Source organism: Pezoporus wallicus, unplaced genomic scaffold (genome assembly GCF_028554395.1).
Source record: "Pezoporus wallicus isolate ANWC-B61680 ecotype Strahan unplaced genomic scaffold, APGP_CSIRO_Pwel_v1 contig_5069, whole genome shotgun sequence".
NCBI classification, from domain to species: Eukaryota; Metazoa; Chordata; class Aves; order Psittaciformes; family Psittacidae; genus Pezoporus; species Pezoporus wallicus.
Window position 1 is genome coordinate 5,035,300 of NW_026642361.1, and position 23,274 is coordinate 5,058,573.

The 23,274-nt window shown below is 39.5% G+C and overlaps 1 protein-coding gene across 1 annotated transcript in view; it reads right to left on the reverse strand.

The window, feature by feature from the left end:
- Window positions 1–23,274, reverse strand: part of ZDHHC17 (zinc finger DHHC-type palmitoyltransferase 17) — a 75,220-nt gene that overhangs the window by 12,884 nt on the left and 39,062 nt on the right. The window contains exons 7-12 of the mRNA XM_057429549.1: window positions 22,915–23,077; window positions 18,530–18,655; window positions 17,132–17,274; window positions 14,689–14,791; window positions 3,684–3,806; window positions 80–142 (exon numbers count right to left, since the gene is read on the reverse strand). Coding sequence (XP_057285532.1) covers window positions 80–142; window positions 3,684–3,806; window positions 14,689–14,791; window positions 17,132–17,274; window positions 18,530–18,655; window positions 22,915–23,077 — 721 coding nt within the window. The remainder of the gene's footprint in view (window positions 1–79; window positions 143–3,683; window positions 3,807–14,688; window positions 14,792–17,131; window positions 17,275–18,529; window positions 18,656–22,914; window positions 23,078–23,274) is intronic.

Sequence of the window (23,274 nt, forward strand, 5' to 3'; positions counted from 1 at the left end):
TGTGTTCAGTACAGGAACATCTAATTTTGGCCTAACATAACAGAAATCAGTGCTGCAACTGATTAAAAAAATATACTACCAAGCAGGTACTGCAGAATATACTGAGGTCCAGACTTCCTGTCTCTGCAAGTTCTACTATTGTCTGCAGAAAACAAAAAGGAAAAGGAAAATAAGAAATTAGAATTTAGCACATAAACAAATGCTGACAGCCATTGTAATGGCTGCTTTTCAGACCCAGGGTTGTGAACTCTCTTCATTTCAGGTACTTTCCACACTGGAAGAACTTAAATTCAGCTGAAATGGATGTTAAACCTACTTTATTAAACCAATATGCACATTTACTTCTCAATTAATTCTAGATTATACTTATTCCTAGTCTATTTAAGTTTAATTAGAGAAAAAGCAAGCTTATATTAATTTTGATACATCCACACAGTATTTAGCACCAGCCTAACCCGTTTTTAAACCTATTAGAATTAATGCAGCTGAATTTCCAAATGGGAATGTAAATGAAACTAGGTAGCATGATCTGCCAGTCTAAAAAACAGACTCTCTTTGCAGTGGTATCCCATCAAAAGATTTAAATCTATATTCACCTCTCTCCTCAGATATTGAAGCTTCAAGAAAGAAAACAGATAATGCAAACCAAACCTCCTCTTACTGACAATGCTATACAAGGGTCAAGTGATACACAGAAGAAGGTATCAGTTAAAGCATGCCTCTAATTTCACATTACATGATAGGGGCTTTTCTTATTTTATACACTCCTTCAGTACCCACTTAATTGTTGGAATAGAAGGAACCTACTATTCATTAAATGGTTTCCAACAATTTTTAAATTCAGCAGCTGAGATCATGCCATGTGAGATTTAAATGACATCTTGACATTTGCAACATATGGAAAATATCCTGAAAACACCTTTTACAGAACAACCTTCCCTGGACTAGAAGGAACTAACTCAGCATAAATAATTTAAAGCAAATAGATTAATCTATTGCTCCCTTTTAAACCATACATATATGCATATAGGTGGTTTCTAACTGCAGAAGCAATAGAACAGCCCTTACAACTAGTTTCTCATCATAGCAATATAAATATAACTTCCTTAATTAGATGATGACACTCAGGTGGGTATCTCGACTGAAGCAGTAGAACTTTTCCTCCAAAATACTACATTGGTTATGAAAAATTTGTGGAAACACAAAAAGTAACCAGTAAAAGCTACAGTCAACAGGCTGGGGGTAAATCAGTGTCTTAATGCTTTCCCTGCAATCACAGGTAAATGAGGAACAAACAACACTTCTCTTAGACTCGTAAGGTCTGAAAGTTAGACTATTTTTAACCCTTGGTTGTATTTCCATTTGCTACTGGGCCAGTTCTTCCCTCCACCACTGCAACCCTTCGTATCACCTCTCCAACCAACCACTGCCATTCACAAGCCTTTCCATGCAGCTTGCCAACTTCAGTGCTCTACATCCCTTTCTTATCTCCCTCTGCCATCCCTTGCTTCTCTAATATCCCCACCATAGGACATGAAATTAAAGGGCCTCCCTCACAAGAGGGACGTTGGTAAATAAGTCAAATGAACAGAAAGTAAAACACACAATGAGATGTATCTACCGTGATTTCAGGGCTGATGGTGTGCCTTTTGATACCTTGGAAAATTGATACAATGTATTTGAACAATTTCATAAATAGTTCCTCTGATTTCAGTGGGAGTATACACTACACTACAGATTAACGAAAGGGTGCCACACAAGAGAATGTACTTAGCGTGATGCTCAACATTGGAGTTCAGTATCATCCACAAGTATGATCCCAAAGCTCGGGAGGACAGAACTGAACCAGAGCAGATAAATCAGTTCCAAATACAACTCGCTGAGCTTATACAGAGACCCAGCAGCAGTCAAGTTAGAACACGTTGTGCTTTGTAAACCTTGTGTCTATTTTCTATGCTTCTGAACTACCAGAAATTTTTCTTTATTTACTTATTTTAAGAGTGACTTGGGTTATTTTGCAACACAGAAGAAAGGACATGACATGTCAGAAGAATAAACATCTGACATTATTACTACACATTTCCAAACATACTTAACCTGGCCAACTGGAATTAAAAGAATTCTTTTGGTTGCTTATTCCAAAGGTAAAGGCTAACTGAACATTAAATATTTGGAGACAAATTCTGAAAACATGAAAAAGCACTACACTGCACAAAGGTAAGGCACATGTCCTACAGTGCTTTATAACCCTGACAATAGATCACTTTTACAGATTGGTTAACTGCAGTGTAAGAAATCTAAAACACTCTTGGCCATACGCATCTGCCTGAAGAAGCTGCATTTCGTAATTCCTATCCAATTCAGCAAGGCTTTTGTAACCACACTCTACTCAAGCAAGTAGATAAAATGAGTTGCATATTTGAGTAATTTGCTGAATCCAAACCAAAGTGCAGTTGCTGACTATACTATTTAATTCAGTTCAGTTGAAGGAAGACAATTTAGTTTGGAATTTGGCAAATTTGCAGTAACAGAAAGGGAATTTGCAGAATAAATGTGCACATTGCCAAAACATAACTCAGCTACAACCTGTTGGAGAATACAAAAATCATTTAAGGTATGGCAACCATCCTTTTAAAGGCCATTATATTTTCATTTCTACATAAGACCATAATTCCAAGTGGTCTGATGTCGATCCACACAGGTGTTTTCACAAATTGCTGTGAAGGAGAAGCTCAAACCTCACCTTTGGTGGGACATGAGCTTCTAGGAAACTTTGACAAAATGAAACAGACAAAATGCTTCGGCTGCTTGCTTATTTTTGCATATTCAGTGCTCAGTGTGGATGCTGAGAACAATGCACATAAATTAGAAGAAATCAGAAGTGCTAATAACAGTATTGTAACATCTTAGAAAGATATCATCCATATTTTCTCTAATAGCAATACCAAAACAGAAATCCACCCCAGACTGCCAGGTGTTTCGGTTGATTTAGTCTCAAAATTTTTGTCAGTCCAATACTTTCAGAGGTGCTTAGAAGTCTGGGAAGATTTTAGAAACTCAAATTAACATTTTTCTCATAATGGGTTGTTTTAATTAGGCAAAACTCTGAAACTTCACACTTTCCTTTTCAACCAACCTCTTTTTAAGCTTTTTATTTTGAAAATTTAAGTTGCAATTTTATTTTCATAGAATCACAGAATGGTCTGGGTTAGAAGGGACCTTAAAGATCACCTACTTTCAACCCCCCTGCCATAGGCAGGGACACCTTCCACTAGACCAGGTTGCTCCAAGCCCCATCCAACCTGGCCTTGAACACTGCCATGGATGGGGCAGCCACAGCTTCTCTGGCAACCTGTGCCAGCGCTTCACCACCCTCATAGTGAAGAATTCCTACCTAAATCTATCCTTTTTCAGTTTAAAGCCATTACCTCTTGTCCCATCACTACATGTCCCTATAAAAAGTCCATCCTGTTACTCAAAATGACTGCCATGCAACTTTGAACCAGTAACACTTGAGCATATTTCAAATACAAAAAGAGAAAGCTGGAAGACAAGCCTTTTCAACATTTTAGACCTTCTTTTGTACAACAATTTATTGACATTACATTCACTGAACAGCAAGCTACTCTGACCAGCTAGTGGAAGGCTGCTGAAGAATAATTTCACATATCTCACAGCTTTACCTTTTTCTTTTGTTCTTCCGTGGCTTTGATGATTCCTGGATCAGATTTCCAGGATTTTCCAAAATTGTAAAAAAGTGCAACGCTATTCGCGAGGAATGGAAGATGTATAAAGAAAAAATTGAGATGTGTTTGAAGTCAAGGAATTTAAAGTTTAAACCAAAATTTCACCTTTAAAATGCCCACTGATAATTCTGAAATAAATCAATTTTTACAAAAGGATGCCCTTGAGTCACTGTCTTCTAAGCTGATAAAACTCAGCACTGCTGCAAGAACAAGCCTGGTACTCAGTATTCTCTATTGCTCAAACTTGCAAACTTACATTTTAAAATGCTATTCCCCATGAGACTTTTCTAAAGCACTTATCCTTCTGAAGAATGAATAATGACAGTTCAGTTTTTATAATTATTTTCCCTTTTAAATAAACTCCATGAAACTTATCTTTTCAAAAGTATTTCCTGTTTTCACAATAAACATTTCAGAGCTCTATTTATAAGACAGACATTTGACTGCCTATATCTTTAGTTGCTTGACATTCCTGTTAGATCACAGAAAGGACTCCTTCTAGCCATAGAAGGAATTGTGTTGCAACAACCACTGCTGCATGGCAATCATGTCTCAACACCACTTATCTCCAGCAAAGGTGCTGTCTGAAAACTGGTCATATTGTAAGGCAATACCCACATTTCACACCAACAGAAGTTATTTTTAACATATTAATACATCTAATGCTTACAAACCCACAGGATTTAGTATTCTGGAAGTGTTTATAAAATCAGTTACCATATAAAGACAGAAAATAACCATTAGTTTTAAAATACATTTCCTGTGTTGAATGACTTGCCATATAACATGCTTAGTCTCACAACACATGACATTTCTTCAAGGAATTACAACATTTCTTAGCAATGATGTTGAAAAAAACAAATACTTCAAACATGCCTCTTCCATAAAAGGTGGAAAATTATATCCTCTGATAAGCCTACAAAAGCCCTAACCGACCTAACTAAAGCTACCTGTCAGCTGTCAGTCACAACTGCAAGGAGATGCCATATTTGACAAAGCAGTGGTGGCAGAAGTGTCTACAGCATTATCCAGGCAAAAAGGACACTGATTACTCTGGCATAAATCACTCACAGCACACACAAATTAGATTCTATTATGAGCAATTTAAATGAGTATTTCTCTCTCCTTTGGTAATCATTAGAACTTCTACTGTTATTCAATATGTTGTGTGCTTGCATTACAAAATGCTGCATGTAAGACTTAAAAACAAGCATCATATGGCAAACATATTCAACTATTTATCAACAATATGCTATTCTATTCTTGAAAAATTGTTCATTGAAGGCATTAAGAAGTAACAATAAAAAATTACATAAATCATTTATAAACAAATCACATGGTACAGGTACAAGAAAATATTAACTGAAAAAACAGCACTTCTATAGAATAACAGTATCTCAAACCCTTCTATATTAACCATGTGATCTGAAAACTCCGAAACATGAATAAATGCAAGTGAAGTCTCTTTTTGACTTCTGACGCTAAGAAGGTCTCATTGTTCATGTGGAATGTATCCTATTCTGAATAATTTTTGTTTTCCTTCTCTTGGGGGGAGGAATTGGTTGAGAATTTCTAATTAAAAAAATATTGGCAAGTTAAAATTTTAATCACGCAGCTTATATAGTAGAATGTTAGTGTTAAAGTCACCAAAGGCTAATTACTCTTTCCTCTAACAACCTATTTCCAGTATGTTTGTAATTTCCACCAGCTACACTATAGCCTAAACACAGTTCTCTTTGATACATCACAGATAAAAAGCTTTGACTTTAATATTTCTAGAATCTAATTTCTTCCTATTTTTCTTCTAACATTATCTGCTGCCAAGAATAAACTGGTTCAGCATATTTGCATAGCTAGAGAGAGATTACATTTTCCTTAGAATATTAGAAGTATCACTGGGGGTTTTGCCACAAGAATGAAACCTTCCCCCCCCCCAAAGTTACCTTAATCAGACATCTGTTACAAACAATACAAAGGTACAACTGAAAATATTTGGATGACCCCTTCCTAATTACTCCACCTCATGTCTAGACTGTTAAAGAAGATGGGGGGAGGGGGGGGAGAGACAACTTACCTTCTATCCAGTAAAAGGATTTTTATAACCCTAAGTCTTTGGAATTGGTTGTTGTTTTTTTTTACTGACTAAAATTTGGACAATTTATGTTATAAAGAATCCGTGCATTTTCCAAACTTACCCTTCCACCATTTGACTCCATAAAATACAGAGTCTAAGTTTTGTCTTTCCTCTTATCATGGCAGGTTTTGATGAGTGCAAAGCTGACAGTTTAAATGGCGGCAGGTAAGGTACTTCTGTGGGAGATGGGAGATGTCAGGAGACTACATGAGAAAGTAGAGTTAAGTATAGATGAGCAGTAACTAGAGGACGCCTTCAACACCGGATCGGGGGGGGGAGATCAGCGTTCAGGAGCCCCAACTCAGAGCGACAAGAACCACCGAGGGAGCCTCAAGTCCTCGACAGGACCTGCCCAGGAGCCGGCAGCTCAGCTGACGAGAGCGAGCAGCTGACTCACACGGGGCAGAGCCTGAAGCAGCGGCACCAGCCCTGACTGGGTAAAAACCTGCCCCAGGGAGCGCAGCGAGGCAGTTTGCGCAGCAGTTGGAGCGGGATGGCGAGCACTCGTCGTATGATCAGGGCCCCGCCTGGGGGCTCTGCTCTGGCTGCCCCGGCGGTGGCAGCGTAGGCACCCAGACAGAGCCGACGAGAGGGGAGGCTGCAGTGCAGAGCTCGGGGTGTAGAGAGTGCCTGCACTGGTCGGGTGAGGGGAGGGTGCGCAATGGGCAGGGCTGCACTCGGTGCTCCCTGGTGGAGGTCCTCCTGCAGCAAGTGGCTGAGCTGCGGATGCTGTTAATAGACTGCGAGATGTCGAGGAAGCTGAGAGGAAGCAGGAATGCTTGCTCCTGGCCCAAACTGTGCAGCAAACTCTAGCTCATGAAGGAAAGAAGGAGGCCGTTAACCTGGGAAGCTGGGAATTAGTGACAAAAAAAAAAAACAACAAAAAAAAGAAGGAAAAGGACAACCAAAAGCAAGGGGCTTCCCCCTAAATCCCCTGTCCCCACGCAGAACCGCTTTGCTGTCCTGCAGGGGACTAATGAGGAAGCGCACTCGAGCCAGAAGCAGCCGGCTGATGCACTGCTAAAGAAGATCTCTACTGGTGCCGCTAGGAAAAAGCGGCAGGCCGTAGTAGTAGGGGACTCTACTTTGAAAGGGACAGAATCACTCGTCTGCCGGCCAGACCCCGTCTCAAGGGAGGTGTGTTGCCTACCGGGGGCACGGATCAGGGATGTGGCAGAGAGGCTGCCTGCTCCAGGAAGTCCCACGGACTATTACCTACTCCTGGTGATACATGTGGGTGCTAGGGACACGGATAGTAGTAGCCTGGGGAACATAAAGAAGGACTACAGAGCCCTGGGAGAGGTGGCTAGGGGCTCTGGAGCTCAGGTGGTCTTTTCATCAATTCTCCAGGGTACAGGGGAGGACCTAAAAAAAGGTGGGAGGATTAGCCAGGTTAATAAGTGGTTAAAAGGGTGGTGTCATAGTCAGGGGTTTGGGTGCCTTGAACACAGGACCCAAGTTTGTAGGCCAGGTCTAGTGGGGGCTGGTGGAGCTGCTCTGATAAAGAAGGGAAAGAGCAGTTTTGGTAGGAGGCTTGCCAGACTGGTCAAGGAGGCTTTAAACTAGATGTGTTGGAGGAGGAGGGCATCATTCCATTCCAACACACCCAGTCAGTTGCCAGAACCTGTAATAAATGCTTACAGCAATGTAGAGATATCCCAGATGCTCCAGCCAATGAGCCTGCTTCAGTTGGAGCTCGGCTCAGATGCCTCTATACAAATGCCCGTAGCATGGGGAACAAACAAGAGGAATTAGAGATGTGTGCACATCTACAGGAGTATGATATAATAGGCATCACAGAAACATGGTGGGCAGACCGCCTGATCAAGGAGAACCTGCGGATGAAGCATTCCATAGACAGATAGGAAAAGCCTCATGCTCGCAGGCCCTTGTTCTCATGGGTGACTTCAACCACCCTGATATCTGTTGGAAGGACGGTGCAGCTGGGCACAAGCAATCCAGGAGGTTCCTCCATTGTGTGGAAGACAACTTCCTTCTGCAAGTAATAGAGGAGCCGACAAGGAGAGGGGCCATGCTTCACCTTGTGCTCACCAACAGGGAAGGGCTCGTTAGAAATGTGACGCTCCAGGGCAGCCTTGGATGCAGCGATCAAGAGATGGTTGAATTCGAGATCCTCAGGGCAGTGAGAAGAGGGTGCAGCAAGCTCGCTGCCCTGGACTTCAAAAGAGCAGACTCTGGCCTCTTCAGGGATACAGCCCTAGAGGGCAGAGGGGCCCAAGACTGTTGGTTGATATTCAAGGATCACCTGCTGCAAGCTCAGGAGTGTTGCATCCCAACCAGAAGGAAGTGCAGCAGGAGGGCCCGGAGACCTCCTTGGATGGATAAGGAGCTCCTGAGGAAAATTCAATTGAAAAAAGAGGCTTATAAAATGTGGAAGCCAGGACAGGTGGCATGGGAAGAGTACAGGGATGTTGTCCGAGAAGCTAGGGAGCAGGTTAGGAAAGCTAAGGCTCAGTTAGAATTAAACTTGGCTAGGGATGTGAAAGATAACAGGAAGGGATTCTACAGGTACATAGCAAATAAAAAACAGACTAGGGAGAATGTAGGCCCCCTCAGGAAGCTCTCGGGAGAACTGGCTACACAGGATTTGGAGAAGGCTGGGGTTCTTAATGACTTCTTTGCCTCACTCTTCACTGGCAAAAGCTGCGACTGCACCACCCAAGTCTTGGAAGGTGGATGCAGGGACTGTGAGAATGAAGACCCTGGGTCCACTGTAGGGGAGGATCTGGTTAGAGACCATCTTAAAAATCCAAGTCCATGGGTCCTGATAAAATCTATCCGCGGGTCCTGAAGGAGCTGGGGCAAATGAAGTTGCGAAGCCGCTGGCCATCATATTTGAGAAATCATGGCAGTCAGGTGAAGTTCCCGATGACTGGAAAAAGGGAAATATAACCCCCATTTTCAAGAAGGGGAAAATGGATGACCTGGGGAACTACAGACCAGTCAGTCTCACCTCTGTGCCTGGCAAAATCTTGGAGCAGATTCTCCTGGAAGGCATGCTAAGGCACATGATAAACAACAAGGTGCTTGGTGACAGCCAGCATGGCTTCACTAAGGGGAAATCCTGCCTGACCAATTTGGTGGCCTTCTATGATGGGGCTACAGAACTGATGGACAGGGGTAGAGCAGTTGATGTCATCTACCTGGACCTGGGCAAAGTATTCGACACTGTCCCACATGACATCCTTGTCTCTAAATTGGAGAGACATCAATTTGATGGATGGACCACTCGGTGGATAAAGAACTGGCTGGATGGCCGCACGCAAAGAGTTGTGGTCAATGGCTCAATGTCCAGCTGGAGACCAGTAACGAGTGGTATCCCTCAGGGATCGGTGTTGGGACCGGTCTTGTTCAACATCTTCGTCACTGACATGGACAGTGGGATTGAGTGCGCCCTCCGCAAGTTTGCCGATGACACCAAGCTGTGTGGTTCGGTTGATACGCTGGAGGGAAGGAATGCCATCCAGAGGGACCCCATCCAGAGGGACCTTGACACACTTGTGAGGTGGGCTGATGCCAACCTCATGAGGTTTAACCATGCCAAGTGTGAGGTCCTACACCTGGGTCGGAGCAATCCCAGGCACAGCTACAGGTTGGGCAGAGAAAAGATTCAGAGCAGCCCTGCGGAGAAGGACTTGGGGTTGGTTGATGAGAAACTAAACATGAGCTGGCTTCAGTGTGCGCTTGGAGCCCAGAAAGCCAACCTGGGCTGCATCAAAAGGAGTGTGACCAGCAGGTCGAAGGAGGTGATCCTGCCCCTTTACTCTGCTCTTGTGAGACCTCACCTGGAGTATTGTGTACAGTTCTGGTGTCACACAGTATCACAGTATCACAGTATGTTAGAGATTGGAAGGGACCTCGAAAGATCATCTAGTCCAATCCCCCTGCCGGAGCAGGAACACCTAGATAATGTTACACAGGAATGCGTCCAGGCGGGTTTTGAATGTCTCCAGGGAAGGAGACTCCACAACCTCCCTGGGCAGCCTGTTCCAGTGTTCCGTCACCCTCACTGAGAAGAAGTTTCTTCTCAAGTTTAAGTGGAACCTCTTGTGTTCCAGTTTGTACCCATTACCCCTTGTCCTATCATTGTTTGCCACTGAGTAGAGCCTGGCTCCGTCCTCGTGACACTCCCCCTTTATATATTTATAGACACTTATAAGGTCACCCCTCAGTCTCCTCTTCTCCAAACTATAGAGACCCAGCTCCCTCAGTCTTTCCTCATAAGGGAGATGTTCCACTCCTCAACATAAAAAGGACATGGAACTGTTGGAACAAGTCCAGAGAAGGGCCACGAGGATGATCAGGGGACTGGAGCACCTCCCGTATGAAGACAGGCTGAGGAAGTTGGGGCTGTTCAGCCTGGAGAAGAGAAGGCTGCATAGAGACCTCATAGCAGCCTTCCAGTACCTGAAGGGGGCCTATAGGGATGCTGGGGAGGGACTCTTCATTAGAGACTGTAGTGACAGGACAAGGGGTAACGGGTTTAAACTTAAACAGGGCAAGTTTAGGTTGGATATAAGAAGGAAATTCTTTCCTGTTAGGGTGGTGAGGCACTGGAATGGGTTGCCCAGGGAGGTTGTGAATGCTCCATCCCTGGCAGTGTTCAAGGCCAGGTTGGACGAGGCCTTGGGTGATATGATTTAGCATTAGGTGCCCATGGCAAGGGGGTTGGAACTAGATGATCTTAAGGTCCTTTCCAACCCTAACGATTCTATGATTCTATGACATTTACTTCTAAAGACATTTTAGCATCTTCTAGCACAAACATCTCTCAAAACTCTCCATGTACATGAAACCCTTGTAGGTTTGCATTAGCTAGAGAGTAGGGAATTAGTTTTCCAGAGAGTGCCTTGGTTTTGCCCTAACATTCTCATTTGCAGCTGCAAAATGTACGATATAGCAGGAATTCACGTTCTGCCCTGTCACCAACTGCTGTCTTTTATGAGGCTTCTGCATTTATCATTGTGAGAAACAAAGCAGAAACACCCATGAAACACTTCCTATTTTTAGTCCTAATCAGTACCCTTTAATGCTTAGAACAAGTTCAACAAGCTGAAAATTATTACAGGAAACCTCTTGGAACCAAAAAGACCATAACATTAAACAGAAAACTAAAACCTAACAAGCACCCTACAGCCTTTGAGTGAGGTAAAAACCCTACGAGCACATTTTCCATCCTGAACTGAAGCCTATTTAGAAAGGCCCATGCACAAGCAGCTTTCTGCTATCAGAGCTACACATCATACAAATGCCTGAAAGCAAGCCAAAATGTGCATTATAGGCCAAGACACTCCCTTCCACTATCTACTAACCCAGTAATAAATCCTTTTCTCCTACAGAGAAAAACCTGCAGCCAGTGAAAGCTGTCAAGAGATCAATACTGGCTTTTTGCTGTTTTCCTGAAGGTAATTTGGGTAATATGCATGTTGGGTGTTTTTTTTAACTGCTTAGCCCTACCAATTGGCTTGTTACCATTTTTAACACACTGTGCTGTTGTAACACCTTTGTTAAAGCATAAAAATCATCATGAATTCTCTTACGTCCCATGTTTAAAATGATCTCTAATTGAAAAAGTGAGCAGTTTCTTTCACCTAAACCGCACCAATACACGAAGTGTATCTGAAAAAAAGATAATACAGTATAAGTAAATGTTAAATTATTTAAGAAATTATGAATTGACTTATACCATCTCATAATCTCAGCATTGCAAGTACTGTGCTATACCAGAAAAGCTATACCACGTACTTCATTTGCACCCTGACATCTTACAAAAACAGAGCCATATAAGATCCTTCTTACATAACAGGCAATATTTGTTCAGCTGGAACCAAAAAGACTGCATGAACAACTGAGATAGGAACTCGGCACACATGCCCTGAACTTTTTACAGGACACAAGAGAATGTTCTACCTATAAATGGGAATGAAAAAGAATGAAATATGAAATTCTACTCTCACGTTATTAAAAGTGTGCTTTTAAATCTTTTTTTTTTTTTAACTAAATTAAAATACAGTGATTTAACATGTAGGATTTTTGAGGATTTCTACTGCAAACAGTAGAAGATTAAAATACACTGACAGAGCAAGACACAACTATCCCTTGTTACTGGCAAGATACAGTTAAAGGGAAGCAGTAAAATAGCAGTAAAACTGGCAGGGAAGCATAGGAACACACTCACATATCAATACATACACCAACCATAACTTCCCCACTCCCTGCAAGAATAAAATTTCCATTTTAACAAATATACTGGACTCAGAAGCCACTGAGAGAAAAACCCAGTAGAATAAAAACATTTACAAAACCTCAGTATACTAGATTCATCTAAACTGCTTGAATTTACTTTCAAGACTGGTCTTCTAGAAGACACGTCACTGCCTTAGAATTTATAGACTTATTTTTTCACGTGACCACCCTAAAATTCAAAAACCCACACTGCTAATCTTTGGTTTTGCTTGTTCTTTATGACAGATTGTTTTGCTTGCCCTCTTCTGTCTCATTAGGACTAAACCCAAAAGACCAGATGATCTTTTAGACACCTTCAACATACCTACAAGAAAATTTTTCCCAAATACCCAAATATTAAGGTAACACTTGCAGCAATTAAGACCTTTATATTATTTATAATATAAAGTTCTAGCAAGGCAATTCATGACAGCTGTTTGAAACTTTTATCCTAAGGAAAAGATGGTCAGAATTTGTAGAACCTATAAGTACAGGTTTTATCACTTGAACATTACAGAACCTAAAGGAGTACTCTAGTCTGCTGTAAGTAATCATATAAAGCTGTACAAATACAAGAACCCTTTCTCCAACCACAATGCTGTGCCTCATGCTATAATAACAGAGCAGGCATGCAATTTCTTTTTTCCAATAAAGCTACAGGGCATTTTTCCAGAAGAAGAACGAATTTGGAATCTTATTAGAAAGACTTCCAATTAAAAATCACCAATTAAAGGAAGATTGCCTCAAGCACTTAGTCTCTAAAACTGCTTGTCAGAGAAATGTGTCAGCTCTAATGAAAGCAATTAGTAACTGAAGATTTTAGACCACTACTTCTGTGTACAAAAAGACTGTTGCAAAGGTTTTGAGGCACCTACCTTAAACTACAGAAACAGTACAGTATTTTATTGACACTCAGAAGTCACAGTTTAGTAGTGCAATTAATTGTCTGTGGTTACTACTTATAGTAGCAGACAATGAATGTTATTCTACGACAAAACACCCCCAACTTCAAGTTACCTTTAATCAGAACGGCTAACAAATAAAAATCTAAGTAAATTGTACAAATCTGTAGAAAACATGAGCTTCAGGATAAAAATCTCACAATTTGTCAGCCTTAAGGGACAGTTTTCTACACCAAGCTTGAGGTCATAATCAAGTTGTGCTGGCTGTGCAGCCATTTTAACATGGTTGAGGACTTTGATTTAAAGTTGCACACATTCTTAGATTTGGTTCAAGCTAATGTTATATTAGCACAAGAAAGCATTTCACAGTAGCTCAGTATCTGCAACCCGAAACAGGTAGTAGCATTAGGAAACATGAGTTTCTAAAGAAAACACACGTGGTATGGAGAGCTGAGATTCAGAAGTGAGGTGGTGTAGTTTTTGTAACTGCCTTAGAAACCTGTATTTTTACTATTTGTTAAAGTCAGATTTTCTTAACAAAAAGAACAGAAAAGCAACTTCAGTCTAGAGGCATGACATATTTAGATAGTTTTAATCCATTCCATAAAACCTGCTTTTAAAAGAACAGTTTCCTTAAACATGAAATAGCTGTCATCTCCAGGCACACTGGATTGCTATTGTTCACCCCAACACCTTTGCAAACACTATTAGCACAGAAGCCAAAAGCAACATGGAAGCAGGGTCTCCTCTCTGTTCTCAGCCCAAAAATGTGAGGCGTATTTAGCTAAGGCTGGAGAATATATTAACAGGATGAGAAAAGAGTTGCACTGCTACTATCCTATTTCATGGTAATTCCTTTGAGGATGAAAACTAGTTTCTAGAAAAGTCAAGCCAACATCCATCATAAATACTAAGCTCACTTCAACTATTTACAAGAACTGCATTAAACATTTAATAAAACATTAAATTTCTAGTGTAATTACAATACCCAAGAAAGTTGTTTAAGAAATTGAGCCTAATTCCTTAAGGTGGATAACTGACAATCTTCAGTAAACTCTGAACTGATTCCTACCCCTGTGAGCATGAAAAGTTCACATACAGACACAGCCAAGATGAACTACCTATAATCTAGTGTTATGCGGTTAATACATACGTCTTCAAAGACTGGAAATACAGTTAACAAATGTAGCTAAAGTTTGTATGAAATGGAATTTGCAAAATCTTGAGGAAGAACTATAAAGCTAATTTCACTGGAATTGATACATATCATGAAATTACCTACTGCTTTTCAGAAAAGTGGTGTCTAAAAATGCAGGCAATTACACCCTGTCACCTCTCAGCTAGAGCATACTTTATGGAGTTGCTTACATCTCCCTCACTTAAGAAACTGGTAAAGCACAGGAAATTTTGCAGACTACTGTAAGCCAATTTTGAGGAAAGTCATTTACCAAAGGAATGCAACTTACTTAGCAAACTAAATTGCGCACATTTTTAAAGCAATAAAATAATTACCATCAGGACAGAAAGCAATGTTTAATGGAGACAGCAATTTAAAGTTTTTGATTAGTTTAGTTACCATTATATGTAGGCTATATCATCTAGGCATTACCTCATACTCCTAACATGAAAAAATACTATTATACTGCATACAAAAAAGGATATCATTCCAAAACCAGAAGAACCATGTCACGTACATCCAGAATTTTGTTGCCAAGTATATTCCAAGAGGCAGTGCACTGTGCATGGAGTGATCAAAGAATGACCTGTAAAATAGGAACAATTTCACATCAGTTTCAACTTATAAAGCCTGAACTACTGCTTCTGAAAAACACTTCCTGTTAAAATGTGTACTATATAGGATATTGCAAAATATACCATAAAAAACATTTTCCTCAATGTTAAAGTTCATGAGAAATTCCTGTTTTCAACCTGTCCAGCTGACTGAAAGTTATTTAATTAAAATTCACATACTTACTTTTGAAGTGAATGTCAAGAACTGGAAAGAAGAAAAGTAGAACAAGCAAATACCCATGATAAACTACACTGTGAAAGCAGTTAGAAACCTGTGAGATTCCTCGCCTAAATGGCCAGTGGTTGCAAATTGCACTTATTTACAAGATTTCAGTGCTAAAGATAGTTTGGAAGCCCATACAATGAAAACTACATATTAAATTACTTCAGTAAGAAAAAAAGCTTAAGAGACCTTGCTGTTACCAACACATAATTGAAATATTTCAGATTCTTGAACGTTTTCTTTCTGTGTACACTTGCCAATAGAAAGTCGGAAAAAAAACCAGATGAATTCATTTCCCATATCACTAGATTTTCCCAGTTTAAAAACAGAATGTTGCTACTTTAATTTGAAAAAAAAAAAAAAAAGAAAAAAGAAAAAATGAAGCCATCAGAAATATTTTCACCTTCTTATATCTTACATCTTCAAGACTATTCTAAATAATACTGAATATAGTTGAGATAAGCTAGGTGAGCAACCAGATTACTCCATATTCAAGAAAAAATTGCTAGACACGTCAAAAGTCACACTCTAACCTTCTCAGCTCCTTGAAATAAAACTTCTTCCGTCATCTGCCTAAATATCTTTACACTGAAGCATTTTACTGTTTTTGGTGGTGCCCTCAGGGCTGCCATAGACAAAGGTGTGCACAGAATAGTTTCCATTTCACTCCTGCAGTAACTGCCATCTCTAATGGAAGTTCCTTAGGTCATTTGAGAAAATCCTATAAAGATAAGCTAAGATGGTGAGTATTAAATGAATATACATTTGGACCCACAGTAGTTACTTAGCAGAAATCTTTCTTTCAGTGATCTCTGTGCAGGTGTTTGTGTGTGTGTGTGAAAGGAACAGGGAGGAAAAAATAGCTAAGCAGGTTAGCTAAAATTCCACAGGGAAAGGAGATACTGCTAGAATAATAGTTTCATTCAAACTTAGGCTTAGTGAAAAACTCCTCAAAAAGTATTTATACTAAACATTAAGCAAATGATAAGACAAAGTAAGTATGTTAATCATGAATGTGTGTCAAGTAGGCAAAAAACACAAAACTTGACAAAAACATGGATCCTGAGAAACTTGGAAGGAATTTTGTCCTTGCTTCGTGCAGGAGGTGTAGTTGAGGATTTGCATTGCCAAATTGTTTGTGGGAGAAGGTCAGCAAATTGCACAGCCTCAGAGATGTCAAAAACATAAAACACATCATTTCCAAGGTCCTGCAGAGAGAAAAGCTTGATGACACCCCCCCCCCCACCCCGGTGTATCAAGTTCACTAAAATTCTATGAACTTGGTCTAAGGAAGAGATACATTTTCTTTTCCTCTTTAAACAGAAAGGAAGGAGAAATAAGCAGTTCTAATAAACATGACATTCAATGACAGAAACGCAAAAAGCTCATAAATATGAAGATATAACAGGTTCTTCTATACATATAACACATGACAACAAAAAGCAGAGGCTAGATAGTCTACAGATCTTGGAAATCCACTGGAGCATGCCTGCATGAGTATGTGTGTGTACATGTACACATAGATGCATTTAAAGTAATCTCAAATACAACTAAAATTCTTTATGATCAGGTAACATGTTGAAAATGTTATTAGAAAGCAGCCTTTTTCTTTAGTTACCCCTTTCCATTCTCTAATTTCTCTCTACAAGGAACTTTTGATGCCTTTGGGTATTTAAATGCTAACAAAGGCCGTAATAGCACGCTTGCTCTTATCTTTTTTTATTCCTTTCTAGTAACTTTCCCTGACTGCTTTCTGCAGAATTCATGCTGATAACTCTTTGTGAACATTCAGCACCCTCCTCTGGATAATGACTGAATTTCTGTTCTGCTTTTAGCTTCTATTAGCTCAGTGGCATTCCCCCAAGGTAATTTCATGGCTATTTGCAAGACAACAGAGCATTACAAAGCGCTAAAGTCACACAAGATCTTTCCCAGAAATAGCAATGAAGAAAAAAAAAAAGAACAAAAGATTAATGTTGAATGTTGAAATCACACACAAAAAGAAATTTAAGATTATTTAAACAATAGAGATGCCAGCAAAACATTTCTTGTGTGCACACACTAAACAGCATCCTGATAAAACACTTACTTTGAAAGAAACTGCACCATAGCCCAAACTCCACCATACATCAGCCCTTTAATGAGCCAAGAATCAATGTCTAGGTCTGCTATAAACCCAACCAGCCAAATAACTAGGAAAGGAGTTCCCAGCATCACCTTCTGACGGAATTCCTATATAGAAACAAATATCAGTAAGCAACTCTATTTTCAGGAAGAGATTATAAGATAATATTCTATAATACACAGGACAGCCACAAAAAACTTACAAGAAATTTTCAGGAAGCCTGACATAGAGGGAGGAACCTTCATAAATTTCTGATTTCCTATATTTACATACCTCCAATGAGTGTGCAAGAAAAAATTTTATAATGATTCAATGATTTGTTTGTTTTAGAAGAATTGTCTTCTAAACACATTGATGTTAATTCAGAATAAAGACAATGGTAGCTCTTCTTTAAAAATCTGTCAAAGTGTATAAACTACTACAAGGCACGTGGTAATCTCAGTGAACTTTCAAGACTGTTATTATGTAACTAACAGATAAAAGTTATACTGAAGCATCTATGAAGAAAGATAGGAGCTTTTTGTCTTATATTATGTGGGTATAATTCCTGATGAAGGCACTGAACTCTTCCAGATACTCATAGCACAGTCACAAAGCCCATGTACACACAACAGCACACAAACCACTTAAAATTAATAATCACTGCATTATTATATTACCACAGGGTTAAAGCACAGGATGTAGCCAGTGCTTTAATAATTAGGATGCAATGTATCTTTAAATTATGAAGTTGTAACAAGTCAGTGATAGCAATACTTAATATCCAGCACAACACTGCCTGGTAAGTAAATATTAACTCTACATAAGTTATCAAACTGTAGGCAGGTAGATAGTTCTTCATGCCAGAGCAATTGTTATCCTTTATCCCATCATTTCTTTCCTCCTCCTATCTGTAGTATAAAATAATAACCTCAGAAGAAAAAAGGCCTCCACATTAGCAATTACATTATACTATTGACTGCTTCTTTCATCCACACAAAAGGATACATAATTAGAGAGAAGACCAGAGTTCAGGGTATCAAAAACACTTTTCTCCTTAGATGCTTAAGAGTCAGCTTTGTGAAAGTGTTGGCTGTTCCCTACAGTACCTGACCACTTGGTACTTCCCTAACATTTAGCTAGCACAAAAAACTAAAGGTAAACTGTGTGGAGGATTAGGGTTTTCTTCCCTCCTGTACTGAATAAAGCTTTTGCTTTTCTTTTTTCTTTTGCAATTACTCTTGCTATAACAAAAAAACGTTTTCTGAAACTGAAATGTGGAGACAGCACACTACTGAACTGCTTACCTTAAACAAATACACACTCCCCCTAACCAACAGTAGCAGTAATACTGATTTACATAAGCGTTAGACCACTTCTTACCTTATCAGCTTTTAGTTTTCTCAGAAAGGATGGACTGTCATATCCCTTTGCTTGTCTTGCTTCCTGTAGGTGATTTATCATCCAAACGTTTTTCCTCTGTTTTGCAAGATCAAGTGGTGATTCTCCCTGCCAGAGGTACAAAAGCGGGAAACATCTAATTTAAAAATAAAATGCATTCAGAGCACTTCTGAAACAGAAGATTGGCAAGCAAAAATAATACATTTTAAATCAGTTTGAGATACATTCTGGCATACTTTTTGCTCTGCAGCTTACTTGATACGAAACATCATTCATTCCTTTTGGTCTTTTTCACTCTCTCATAACTGTACATGCGTGGACGAGTATAAAACATGTGATCCTGACAATATATATGTCCTGATATAGCATTAATTGTTGCCTTAGGTATAACACATCTATATTTCACTGGTTTACACACAGTCTACTAGTCTGTAAATGAAAGACTGTGCATCCTGCATCCCCCTCAGCTATTGACAGGCAGCAGAAATCAAGCAAAGAATAAGAACTCGTGACCCACTGGATCATGGAAACTCTCACAGTCTAAAGCCCAACTTCTCAGTTAATTCTCTGCCTTTCTGGCAGAGTGAAGTTACTAGTATCATGGAATGTTTCTATAAGGAATTTTTCCCACAAGCTTAATGTCTTTATATTCATCTCTGTTACTGAAGTCCTAGGAAGAAAATGAGAAAGAATAAGCTGATTGCTCATTTCCAACTCATTCCAAAACTCTTAAGCTTTTATGCTTAGCTTGCCCTCCATGTACTTTGGGTGCTAAACTTTCTCCTTCCCTACTTTCAGAGAGGACCAACAGACAGAGCAAAAGAGACACAAAGAGAGAGATACAGGGGCCAAAGATGCCTACCAAACTGATTTGTTGCTTTCAAAACATTTAGGAAGAGAGCTAAATGAATGTTATTGACTGGGTTTAAAATTATAGAGGAGGCAAGAGACAACCAATTTCAGGTACCTCCAGCTTCAGTTTTGCATTTGACTCCTCCTCTCTTCTACTGGAGTTAACTCCCCTCCTAAACAAACCATTCATGGAGGCTTGAAAAATGGCTGAATCCTCCATCGCTCGGCCCCCTCCTAAAAAAAAAGTGAGACAGGTACCAGAAACTGAAATTACCCAGAAAGGGCAATAATTACTATAGACAGAAGAGATCTCAAAGATTAAAAAGTACAGTTAGCTACCTATATCCCATAGAAAGACAATGGGAATTGAGTACTTAACTGTCATTTTTGCCTTTGAAATCTTGCTCCAAATCTCTAAAAGGAGAGTAAACAGCATGGACTACAGTTTATGAGCTGAAGCTTCTTGCTAAAATACGATCTTGCACTCCTGTGCAAGATGTTTAACTAGAAAAAATAATTAAAAATTACCTTTTGACTTAACTTGGCTTCAAATTTATTTAGCCAGATGCTTAAGAAACAGATTAAGTTAACTCCATCCTCAGCAGAAATGCCTGAAATCAAGCTATGGTCCTGCTTCATCACAAATTTAATAGAAGTTTGAATTGCTCTGGAAAACCTCAGAGATGCTTCTGGTTTAATATCACCGTATATATCTAGACTGCAAAGATTACCTGTGAACAAGCAATCCCCTCTGGGAGTTGATCTCCCAAGTAAATCCTGAAGTTGTCTTGTGGTCCCGCTGAGCATCCCTTCCACTAGAGGGCCATGAGACACCTAGGAACTGCCTAAATAAAAAGATTGAGGGAGCTTTCAAGTCTTTTGACTGTGCTTCTCATCACCTCGCCATTTTAATAATTTCCTTGTTTTCACAGGGGTGGTGGATGGGTGACTCACTTAGAAAGGAGAAAAAAAAAAAAAGAAAAACAATAAAAACTGGGGAACTTAATCTAGTTACAAACTTGATTTGCCACGAAGCAATAAGGCTTCAGTAGCATTTATTTGAAGAGTTTAGCCAGAAAGAATAATCTGAAGCTATTACCATAGGGAACTTTACATATAGACTTCAATGGACAAGCCTACAGATACGCTGATTAATCAAGAAATTACATCTGAAGTCCATTCAACTTATAAAAAAGAAAAACATAAACTCTTCCTTCAACTGTAAAAGCTCTTTTAGGTCTCTATCACTCTAGTAAAAAAAGGAGCATCTGCTTATATTTAAGTAAAATTTGCAGCTTCCCAATGACCCTCAGTGATAAACTGACTCCCTGTGAAATCCTGTGTCTTCATCTGCACAATCCATCATCTACTGGGGTGGCAAGATAATTTCCTTAACAAAAAAATCAACTAATTAAAAAACCACTCTATTTTGACAACTGAAAAGCTGGTTCCAACTCTAATCCAGTTCCCAAAAAGGAAAAAGTTTTCTTATACCAAGACAAAAGTATTATTTCCATGTACAGCACAATATAAAGATTTTAAATAACACAAAGGACAAAACCCACTGCTTGTATCAAGTTTTATTCTAGAATAAGAGTGCTATTGTCATACACTTGCCAAACTGTCATGCAAAGCAAGAGAGTACCTTACTGAGATGACTGGTTCCAATTTGTTCCAAACCTAGGTGGCCAGCACTATATGACTTTCTAACACAGACTAACTTGAGTTGGGAACAACACAGTCAAAGCTCGCACCTAATATTTGAGCCAAAAAATTATGATCATTACCACAACTCTTAGTCAATTCTATGGGCTAGCTGAGAAAATGCCCTCACTAGATAGTGCTGCAGAAATCTGGAAGTGACTGCATCAGAAAGGAGCCTTTCACTATTCCTTTCGTTTCTGGGGAAACATGAGCCAGATACCTAACAACTGTTTTTTGGCTTAAAGAAAGCTTTTTTGCTGGACAGTCCAAGGTGAAACACAAAACTGAGTTTTTCAAGAACGGAAACACAAAACTGAATTCTTTTCTACATACCTAGAAAAATCAACCAAATTCAGAAGTTTCCTACATGTTTACAATCACTCAAATCAGCATCTGCTACAAAATCACTGGCAGGATGGCAAAACTAACACTGCTAGAATGATTTCTATCCTCTGAAGATCCTAAGAAATCTGGGAAGGCATGCAAGAAACCTAGACTCCACTGCAGAAGGCAGGCTGTGGTTAATGAAACCAGGCACATGTCTTCTGACATGACTGGAAAGGTATCATGATCCAGCAGGTTCAAAACCTATTTTTCTCCTGACTGCTGCTGTCTGTCAATAAAGAAGGAGAGACCATGAAATGCTTCAGGCTAGCAAATACATTTTTATTTGGCCAAACATGTAAATTTTTATTATGGGTTTTACAAGTCCACAAATGTAGGTAAGGTGATACCTTTAAAACTCTAACACACTAACCAGTCTGCCAAGGGAAGCAAGGTATGACACTGATTTTTGTTTTCCACAAAAATACCTTAATTTTTACCATTAGGTGGCATAGAAAAAAGCTTTTCAACAGTTTACAAGAAGTGAGGCTAGCAGCATAATTCATCCTCAGGATTGACCTTACAGACCAGGAAAAACTATTATATATTCACATCAGTACATGCAAGAGGCTAGTTGATTTGTTTTAAACATCGTGAAAAGCCATGTGATTGCATTTAATACTTTGTAAGTATAGATTTACAGATGCATTTTTCAGCATAACTACTCCATACGTAACAGTCATTAAGTGGAAAATACAAATACTGGAAGAGAAATTGAGAATTCTTTTTCTAAAACTGAATTCTTCTCTGACACCACAGAATAAGCATCCTGGGTGGTAAAGTGCACCTAATATGATATAGAGAAGGGTCTGGAAGCAATGGACACAAGTAAATTCAATAAGTGCATCTTGCCCTGTTGGAGAAACTATTATAGACGCCAAGTCTATGGCATAAATTCAAACAGCTGCTTGGCTGGTCTAACATATGGTAGGGATTGGCTCTGATACTGCTGCACCTAGATTCAGCATTAAGAGATTCTGGTAGAGTAATCAGGCAACTCAAAGTATTTTCAGCCCTCCAACTTCCTTACTGACACTGGGAGATATACAAGAGTGTTTGTCACGTTTCTGGAAGAGATGTCTCTCATCTCACTCCAATAGTCAGCCCAGAACTCCACCAGAAGATTTCCAATTTCACATCCAAATGGGTGGGTCTTCATGCATGCACTGTAACTGCACACCCTGATCCCGTATATTTGCACATAACCATTGCTAAATTATTTACACAACTACTTTCGAGGGTGCAGATTTAGTTCTTATGCATCACTGTTAGGAAAAACTGACTCCCAAATTAAACATCAGTGGCATAGCTTTTGCTCCATCTTCACAATCCCACTATACCCACAATAATAATCTTGGGATTTATCATAGACTCGGTTATTTCCATCTCAAACCACTTACAACAAAAAAAACAGACCAAGTGTTTACCTTTATGTTTTGAGCATCAACATTAGCTCCAGCTTCTAACAGAAGACTAATAACTGTTGTATTTCCTGCTAGCACAGCCCAGTGCAATGCTGTGTTTTTGTGGTACTTGTCTCCAAGATTAACAGAAACATTAAATGTAAGTAGTAATCGGGTTGGATCCACACTAGAAAAGAAAATTCTTGTTAGATCAACAGAAGATGATCTCAAATACATATGATCTCACTGTTAACGAGTTTGATTTCTATAAAGAACATCAATTAGGCACACTATGTAATACAGTGTGACATTTTTCGCTGATGATTATGAATGGCTCAGATTTCCTTCCCACCAAAGAGCAACCACAATTCTGTTGACATTTAA